At 38.1% G+C, this 9,997-nt stretch overlaps 1 protein-coding gene across 1 annotated transcript; it reads right to left on the bottom strand.

Annotated features, from left to right (window-relative positions):
• Nucleotides 1–385: 385 nt before the first annotated feature.
• On the bottom strand, nucleotides 386–6,861 carry LOC103945644 (F-box protein At3g54460). Its single transcript, XM_048570303.1, is given in 10 exon segments — nucleotides 386–714; nucleotides 1,068–1,217; nucleotides 1,500–1,614; nucleotides 1,886–2,016; nucleotides 2,122–2,181; nucleotides 2,277–2,558; nucleotides 2,654–2,867; nucleotides 2,956–5,365; nucleotides 5,368–5,468; nucleotides 6,106–6,861. Coding segments are annotated over 9 exon segments (3,996 nt in total). The 5' UTR covers nucleotides 6,642–6,861; the 3' UTR covers nucleotides 386–714; nucleotides 1,068–1,070.
• Nucleotides 6,862–9,997: the final 3,136 nt, after the last annotated feature.

Below are 9,997 nucleotides of genomic sequence, written 5' to 3'. Positions count from 1 at the left end.
TACCGTGAATTGAAACGAAGAAAGTTTCTGATCGCCGACTCATCTTTGAACTATTGCGGTCGCTTAATCTTTTTGTTCATATAGCTTGATTTTTGGAGTGTCGATGACATCTTCAATTATAGAACCAAATAAAATAAAATGTCTCGGCAGCTGGCGTAATGGGTGTCAACAGCCAAAATATGTACTGAAAGGGTTCTGTTCATATGAAAGATGCAATTTTCTGTTAATATGCCCCATTTTATCACCACCAGTTTTTTGTCAGGCGACGCCACTAAAACAATGAATTGGTTACAAGAGAATCACTTCTTCGCATGACAAAGCATACGCAATTCAGGAAAGAGTAAAAACGTAATCGAGCTACGAAGTATTTGTTAGGGCCATAAAATAAATTTAAATCTAATTATTAGAAATAATTTACTTTCTCTCGGACATATTAGTTATACAATGCTCCAATTGAAATAAAAAATGATAGGATGCTCCCACGCCAAGTCGGCATTTGTTGCGGAAAAAAAAATTAAAAAAAAAAAACCAGTTGTTCCTAATGTGCCCGCATAACCTGGTCCTTAGATCTGTAAGTCAGTTCAATTTTTGTACTGCTCCAAAGAAACCAGCGTTGGCAAGCCGATGCCAGCAAAAATGGTATCGCAATTCAAATGCTAAAATTGTCAAAAATACCATTGATGACATGTACAAGATGGTCACATTCCTACATTCCTGCACGCGAAAAACAAAATGTATGAGAAAACCAAACCATTAAAAAGAATAAAAACCAGGAAAACAAAACATTCTGCATTGAAAGACATTTCACTCGACAGTTGATAGTTCATATGTGAAAGAGGAATCGCAAAGAATACAACAACAACAACAACAAAGCTTTTCCCACTAAGTGGTGGAATTGCAAAGACTATTGAGGGAATTTTTTTGGTGGGGGAATGAAATGCAAACTTTAATAAAAGAGAGAGCAAGTACGATTGATGAAAAGCCCATATCCAGATTAACACCCTTGGGAAAATGAAAAATTAAGTTAAAGTCAAAACTACCCTGATCAAGATAAATCATGCACCAACCTTTTACATCTTAGAATTTGTCCGCACAAAGCTAAGGTGGGACAGATAATTGCTCTCAGCAAAATCGTGTAATGAACGCTGAGTTCGTGCCCCTGTAGGCTCAGATTTCCCAGCCTCTTCCTTTAAAAATCTTCTGCACTCATCAGCATCCTGAAGCAACATGAAGGAAGCATATTACACGAGAACTAGCCACAGAGAGAGAGAAAGAGAGAGAAACTGTTTCCTCACAAATACATTATCCACACATTTACCTATATTCCCCAAAGTTATAAATTTCAGCTAAAACATGTATGTGGATGAAATATACGATATTTATTTTGTAGTTGCACTTTATACTCTTAACAATCATCTATGAGAATTAATCAAACACGTGCTAAGTCTTCTAAACGACTGCTAGAACACTATGAACCGAAACCACTGCTATGAGTTTACCTGTAAGAACTCCAGCATTTGCTCTTCAATTGTACCACGCATTGCTAGAGTTTCCACATGAATTGGACGAGTAGCACCCATCCGATGAGCACGACTAACAACTTGCTCCTCCATGCTAATAACATTTAAATGAACAGAATAGATTAAATATCATATGGAAATATAAATTTATTGATTACTGTATTGTGAATTATTGAAGCCATTATGTAACAAAAAGCTTTGATTTTTGAAAAACCGCATTAGAACAGAAAGTAACGTTCTTTTCCAAAACAGAGTTGAGTAAAGCAGTCAGACTTTTATTTTTTATTTTCATATATACATTCGATTCAAAAAAGAAAAAAAGAAAAAAGAAGAGAACATGATAATAGGGATTTGAGAATAATAACCTCCTGTCCCATATTGGTTCCATTAAAAATACATGGGTCACAAAGCTCAAATCGAGACCCAATGCAGCACTTCCATCCATCAAAAGAACTGTGTAACTTGGATCATGCTGGAACATGGCCAATGACTTCATCTGAACAAGGAAAGGATATTAATTTTGCACACAAAAAGAAAAGCAAATTAACTAAGAGCACACAACAAACAAGAGAATATATAATATGAGAGGGAAAATATGTACCTTGTTGCTAGCGTGCATTGGACTATACATCCCAGCATATTTAATACCAGCAATCGCCAACTGACAAAAAAGTATTTAGTTCAAATCCATTACTTGTACAGCCAGAATCATATAGCAGCAAAAATTCATGAAATAATTTAGTATTTAATAGTCACCTGCTGTTCAATGACATGTATATGCTCAAGAAATTGAGAAAATACCAACACTTTTTCCAAGTTTGTATCATGGGTCTTGGTACTCATTTTAAAGTCATGGACTTGCACCGATCCTTTTGAATCGGTTATCTCAGACAGTAAATTTTCAGTGTGCAAGGAATTATTATTGCCATCTGGAGGGCAGTGAACTTTGCTGTTAGCTTCCTGCAATGCTTTCAATTTCTCTACAATATAGGCGACTTTACTGCTAGATGTTGACTGCCAATCAGGATCCCAGTTATCCTGCATAAAGCCAAAGGCCCTACATCAGTAAAATAGTAAAACAAAAGAAACTAAAAAATGAAAATAGTTCAACTTGTCTTGAGAGCCATGCTTGCCTGTTTATATGAGGGTTGTAGCTCAATAAGATCTTTGGGAACAGGCCATTTAGGATTGGGATTTTCTGGTCGGGCTAATTCATCAGGAGTTTGCATCTCATATAAATTGCCACAGCCAGGAGATGTACACTGTTTGCTGTCCAAAGCAACACAGTCGAGGCACAAAAGATGCCTACATGGTGTAATGACAGGTAACCGACACCATTCCTTGCACCTGATAAAATGAAAACATGATCTCTAATCAGTAGACATATTTCATCTCCCAAAGGTGTGGGTGTGGGGGGTGTCAACAACTAGATTACCTAACACAGTTGCCACCGTAAACAAGATAATATTTTATATAAGCATACTCCTCCGACACGGAATCTAGACCATTCTGAACTAAAATATCCATTGTCTCCTGAATATCTTCACCAGCTTCTGTTACTTTTATATGCCCAGCTACGCAGCACGATAGCCTGACATTTCCAATAGTTGTACTTCTAGACTTCCACTGCTTTGGATTCAAAAGACTCTCCACATGAGAAGGATCTCTCCAGTCAGCCATTAATATATTGCGCTGCACTGTAACTACCAATTCGTTGTAACTTCTTGCATGTTCCTCAGTAAAATCAAGATAAGTAACTTTCTTGATACAGGGTGGAATAGCCTGCAAATCTACCTTTCTTGCACTAATCATACACCTTTGCAGTAAATGCAACAAACGTGATTGTCCTTCTTCCATCTTTGCTTCAAAAGGCCTAAGAATCCCAGCTTCCCATGATTTATGATTCTGCCCATAAGCTTCCTCGTGAAGGAACTTGAGCAATGGTTGAAGATGTGAGAGTTGACTGTTGGGTGTATTAGGAGTTGGAGTTCCAGTCAATATCCAACGGTTTGAAGCCATCAAAGAAACTGCCATCTGCATTTTGTTGGTCAAGCTAAGACTTGAGCCAAGGGTGTGACCCTCATCTAGCATGACTCTAAGCCAATGCACTTGCATCATCGCACTTTTCTTCCGAGGACCCCACTCTGCACTTAAGCGGTTGAATGTGGTTATGACAACATCATAGTCCCAAGCCAGACTGTGTGCATTAGGCTTCCTATGATCATTCCAAACATAAACTCGTAGCTGACCAGGCCTTACATGCTTCTGGATTTGAGTGTTCCAATGATCAACTAAATTTGATGGAACAACAATTAGGGTTGCCCTAGAAAGATACAGCCTGACTGAATCCAATGGTGAACAAAGAGCAATTCTGAGAGCAGCAACATCAAAACTCATATTATCAAGATTTCGTGGGTAAAACCACCTACTAACACCCTTTTCTCTTCTTTTGAGACCAAATGCTTGAAATATTTTTTGAAACCCATGAGCATTTTCACCAGGAGCCGTGCAAGTGCTTATGAAAGGACTTCGCAAACCATTTGTCTCCATTGCTGAGAGCTTGTCAGGAGAAAGGTTAGTCAACCAAATTAGGGATTTCTTTGTTATGTAATTTATCAAGGGATAATGCTCTTTAAGCACACTAACGAAGAAACGAACGTTTTGTTCCTCTCCTCCAACGGTTCCTTTTGTGCAAAATCCCAGTAAATGTGTTATTGGAAGACAATTATCCCAGGCTTCTTCAGGAACGCTACAACTCTGGTAGAAAGGATCAGCATTCATGCTACAAAACCATGCTTCACTAGCATCAGCAATACTAACTGGAAGCTTCCGCCACTTGTGGCAAGCATCACACTGAACCCAGGAGTCGTTATAATCATGCTTATCTGCCTTAACCTTCCTAGGCCTCTTTTTACTAGAGCTTTTGCTTGCCTCGTTAGATGCACCTTCAAATGTGGGAAAAAGATTTTTACTGATGCTGCTCAAGCTCCTGGTGCATCGAATCCCACCCACTGTTGGATCAGAATATGCAGCTGCTGGTGTTTCCATTCCTTTACCAGTAGGTCCAGGACATGAATTGATAAATCCTGCCATTTTCTCATCATGAAGAACTAGCCTAGCTCTTTTGGATCGTTGGTAGCTGGAATCCCAAATGTAATTTTGAGAATTCTGACCAGTGTCCCTCTTTTCCATGAGCATTCTCCGGTCAGCAACATAATCACCATTAAGCTCATAATAACCACTTCTTTTCTCTCCATTATGTGTACACCAGTTAACACATACCCCGTCTGGTGGATTTGCCAGTGTTCCTTGTGTCTTTAGAATAAGGGAAAGAGCAGTTATAGTCTTGCCTAATCCAGGCTCATCACAGAACATTCCCCCACGAAAATCATTCACAGTGGGAGCAACCCCAGTGACTATTTTCCCAGAGATGGCATTTATGTAGAAAGAAAATCCATCTTCAGTTGAGAAAGACAAGTACAAAGGATGTGGCAGGATGCCAGCATTTCTCTCACGCTGTAGCATCCACTCTACGGCTGCCTGCTGATGAGGAAAAAGTTTAAGTTTCATGCATGGCATGATTGAGATGGCTAACAGTCTAAGATGGCGGCAGGTTGCAGACACCCCAACAAGGTCACTTGGGTTTAGTGCAGCTAGAATATTAAGTAAAATGTCATCAGATATCTCCCAAATACCAGAGCTGAAAGAGTCGTCACATGATTGTATTCTAGAAGAAACAGGTATTCTTGTCTTTGCAACACTAGGTAAGCCCTTAAAAATTTCATGAAGCTCAAAGAGCCTTTTCTTCGAAGAATCAGTGAAGTCATGATGCAGCTTGCAACCAAAACATGACAATCTGAAAGATTCCATATGCTTCTGTCAGCTCCTAGAGTACTTTCAAGATAATCTCCGTTGATGAGCATTGCACTTCTCTCTTCCCAGTCAGAACTGCAATTGATGTTTTTGAAGTTGTTAGGGTGAGACGGATGATAGATGCCTGTGTAATACTAACCACACAGATAAATAACAAGAAAGAAAACAAAATTCAAAGCGGCAACAACCATTTTCTTAGTTAAGAAAATGAAAGTGTACCCTGGGAATACTGCAACATACAAAAATAACCAGGATTCATAACAAGGCATAACATGAAATTTTTTAACTCTACACATACCAGCCAGTGTTCTGTACCAGCATCTAAATATCAGAAAAGACAAAACATAGAAACCGGAGAACAGAAAAGTGGAAATCTTTAAAAAAGAATGATGACATGTATATGCTTTTTATTTACAAGTGATAGTTCTGTTGAAAGAAGCATGAGAGGGTGCACATGAATCCACAAAGAAGTGTGTGTAATCATGCTGCGTATAAAAAGTCCAAATATTCGCTGCATAGCGTTGGAACCAGAACCAACATTGTAGAAATGCAAGCCAATTCTATACCAGCAAATAACAAAATTACGAAACAAAAATGTAGATACTTGATACGATAATGTTCATTTCTACCCTTCTTAGTTCTCAGCCCTCTCCCTCTTCGGTTTAACAATTGGGAAATAGCTAATCAAAACCAAATGGATATACACATTTACCTCAAATGTCGAAACAGAGCTCCGGCAACGGAGCCTGATCTCGGGAACTGCCAACCAGCCAGCATTGCAATAGGGAGATAGACATCGACCAGCACCACAGCCCTGACCTCTCCACTGTCTCCGGCCTCGACCCGAACCAATCGAGCATCGATCCTCAAGCACTTGTTCACAACCAACGCGTGGAGCTGGTGCACCACGCTAATGCTCCCGTGCACCAGCCCTATGCTCCTCCCGCTCCTCCTCATCCCAATCTTCCTCTCCGCCACCACCGGGACCTTCCTCTTCCTTCCCAATTCCCGCACCGGAACCTCGCATTGCTTAGGCTCCTCAGCCGAGACATCGGCGCGGGGAACTGGGTCAATGGGGGAAAGGACGAAGCCGTTTTGGGAAGTGAAATTGACGTCGGATTGGGAAATTCGGAAGCGGGTGCCGAAAGATGGGGTTTGGCGGCGGACCGGGGAGGAAGTGACAGTGAGAACGGCGCAGAGGAAGCCGCAGAGCTTGTGGTCGGAGAAGGACGACGTGTAGTCCTCCATGGAACTGAATTGGGGATCGCAGTGAGAAAAAAAAAAAAGAGGATTAGGGCATGGAATTAAGGGGACATTGAGTGATAAATTAGGGTTTTGAATTTCGAATTGGAAGGGAATTAGGAATCGAAGAGGAGGGGGATGCGATGATTTGATGAGGACTGGAACTGCGGGCGGAGGTTTGGTTTTTTGGTTTTCCTGGTGGCCCGCTTTGGAGGTTTGTTCAGTTACTTGGCCGACTTTTTACTCCCCAGAAAATAAGAACGCACGTGGTTTCGATTTTTACTTGGCACTTACGACTCCGTGCTGCGCTGTGGTTACCCAAATTTTTGTTTTTGGCCTTTTATTGGCACCCAAATTTTTATTATATGTATCCATTTAAGAATAAAAAAAAACAAACGATATTATATTTTAAATTAAATTAAATGAAGGATAAATAATTTAAATTTGAAGTACAGTAAATTAAAGAAGAAAATTTTAATTCTAGATGAATTGCCAATTAGTACTACACTTTTGTCAAAAACGAATTTGAACTACATTATTGCAGATAATATTGTTTATTAAAAAAAAAAAAAGTCTAGATCAAATAAAGAAAAATTTGGTCCCTGTTATAAACATTGTATTTGAGTGTGATTGTGTAAATCCTAGATTAGATTTTATACTAGTTATTTTTTTCCTATCAGGACTTGTATTCCTTAGAGGAGAATGATTATTCCCTCCTTTATTACTATAAATAAAGGCACTGTGTAGGGGAATAACATTATCTACACAACTCTAGAAACACATTTCTCTCTACTCTCTCTGTTGTGTTCCTATCTCCCCTGTTAGATTAAAATAAGCCACAACAATCCTTGCTTTTTGGTTCCAAATGTGTGGATAAATTTTAGGATTTGCCATTTTCAAAGACCCAAAAAGCCTTTTGGTTTCGACCAAAAAAAAAAAAAAAGGAGCCTTTTGTTATAAATAGACAAACGTTGAAGAGGTAACTTTTACCCAGGACAGGAGTGAAGCGGGTGCAATTTATCACACTATTTAGTTTGTAACTCTAACACAAAAGGATTGCAAGTAAAAAGAGGAAGAGAGGGATATTGAGGCATACAAGACAAGGTGGCCTTCGTGCACGTAGAACGAGGCAAACTCCTAGGTGCTAAGAAGATAAGTTGAGCTCCATGCACGGAAGAATATATTTTGAAGAACAAGAATATGATAGTTTGTTGCTCAATAAATCGTAAATCCGCTTCCAAATACATTATGAAAATTCATATATATATATATATATATATATTGGTGTTTAGATTGTTGGTAGGGTTTTTTATTTTGGGATTTTAAAGAATTAAATATTAATGAAAAACCCTTATATTTTAATAAAAGAACTTAATTTTTCATGAAAATGACATAATTTTAATATAAAAAAATTATAAAAAAAAGACTAGACGCGTGGGACTTGTGCGTCCATCAAAGACGCTGTTTATGAAATTGAATACTATTTATGAAACTAAACTATTTATGAAACTGAAACACTATTTACAAAATTGAACATTATTTATGAAACTGAACACTATTTACGAAATTGAATGGTACTACACTATTTATTGGCCCAATTTTATATATAGTGCCTAGTTCTTGGTCATGTTTCATAAATAGTGTCTATTAATCGGGTCCAGTTTCATAAATAATGTATAATAATTAGTACAATTTCATAAATGTCTCTTTCTTGGTATGGTTTCATAAATAGTGTCTAGTCATTGATCCACTTTCATAAATAGTGCCTAGTTCTTTGTCATGTTTCATAAATAGCATCTAATTCTTGGTCCAATTTCATAAATAGTTTCCACCTATTGGTTTAGTTTTAGAAATGGTGCCTAATTCTTGGGTTTCGTTTGATAAATAGTGTGTACTTATTAGTCTAGTTTCATAAATAATGTCTACTTGTTGGTCTAGTTTCATGAATAGTGTCTACTTATTGGTTAAGTTTTATAAATAGTGTCTAATTCTTAGTTCAGTTTCATAAGGTTTGAAATTTAGACCCTTTTTGGTCTTGTAAAAACACCTATTACACCTAAAACGATGAACCATTTAGATCAAAATCTTGAGAAGATTATGTCACATCCCAGCTTGACTCCACCTAGCACGATATTGTCCGCTCTGAGCTTACCATTCCCTCACAGTTTTATTTTTAGGTTTCGGCACAAGAACTTCCCTGAGGGGGGATCACCCATCATAGGACTGCTCTCATCCAAACTCACTTAACTTCGGAGTTCTTATGGGATCCGGAGCTAGTGAGTTTCCAAAAGGCCTCGTGCTATAGGGAGGGGACTATGTACATATAAGACACATCACCCCCTTCTCCGTTGGTTGATGTGGGATCTTACAATCCACCCCACTTAAGGGGAACCTAGCGTCCTCGCCAGCGCATCTGCATCGAACGGCAGAGTGACTATGATACCAAATTGTCACATCCCAGCTCGACTTTGCCGTAGTACGATATTATCCGCTCTTGGCTTACCATTCCTTCACGGTTTTGTTTTTGGGTTTCAGCACGAGAACTTCCCAGGGGTGTCACCCATCCTAGGACTACTCTCGCCCAAACTCACTTAACTTTGAAGTTTTTATGTGATCCGAAGCCAGTGAGTTCTCAAAAAGCCTCGTGCTATAGGGAGGGGCGGCTTGGTCAATGTGAGATCTTACCGATTATGTCTTCAGTAATTATATTTAAAAAGTTGTTTTCAATTACCAAATTAAAATTCCCTCACATTTTGTACATACCTACAATAATTAAATGTAGCTCTCCATCCAATTTCTTTAGCTTGGGTTGGAGAAAATTGTCCTTCTGCTCGTAACACAAGTGGTACAACATGTGTTATTATGTAAATGGTGGGAAATTTTATTTTTTATGTTATTAATTTTTTAACACAAGAATCTCACCACTTGTATAGAGACACTTGGTGTACCACCTTGTGTTCCGAGTACATTGAAAAATCTCTCATCATCTTAACTACTATTGGGAAACACCACAACAAAAATAAAATTGGGAAATGTAATCAATTTGAAGTCTTTCTCTTATTCTAAAAAGAAAAAAGAAAAAACAAACAAACTCTGAAGACAACGGAAAAAAAAAAAGAGTGGAAAGAAGGAAAGGAGGACGAGGGGAGGTGGGCGGAAGTTAGTAAATGATTTTTTATTTGAACAATCGATATTATCTATAATAAGAGGATGATGATGAGTTTAGCAATGAGCTAGCAATAATATAATTCAAATTCGCCTTTGGTAATAATCATTAAATAAAGTTAGTTGATGATTTTTTTTATTAAATGCAAAGATTAATTTAAAACCTTTTTTCATTAGTTTTTTTTTTTTTTTTTAAA

Source organism: the organism of the source record quoted next, unplaced genomic scaffold (genome assembly GCF_019419815.1).
Source record: "Pyrus x bretschneideri cultivar Hongxiangsu unplaced genomic scaffold, Pyrus_bretschneideri_v1 Contig52, whole genome shotgun sequence".
Lineage (NCBI taxonomy): Eukaryota > Viridiplantae > Streptophyta > Magnoliopsida > Rosales > Rosaceae > Pyrus > Pyrus x bretschneideri.
Note: the sequence above shows the minus strand (reverse complement) of the source record. Positions and strands in the feature narration are given on the sequence as shown.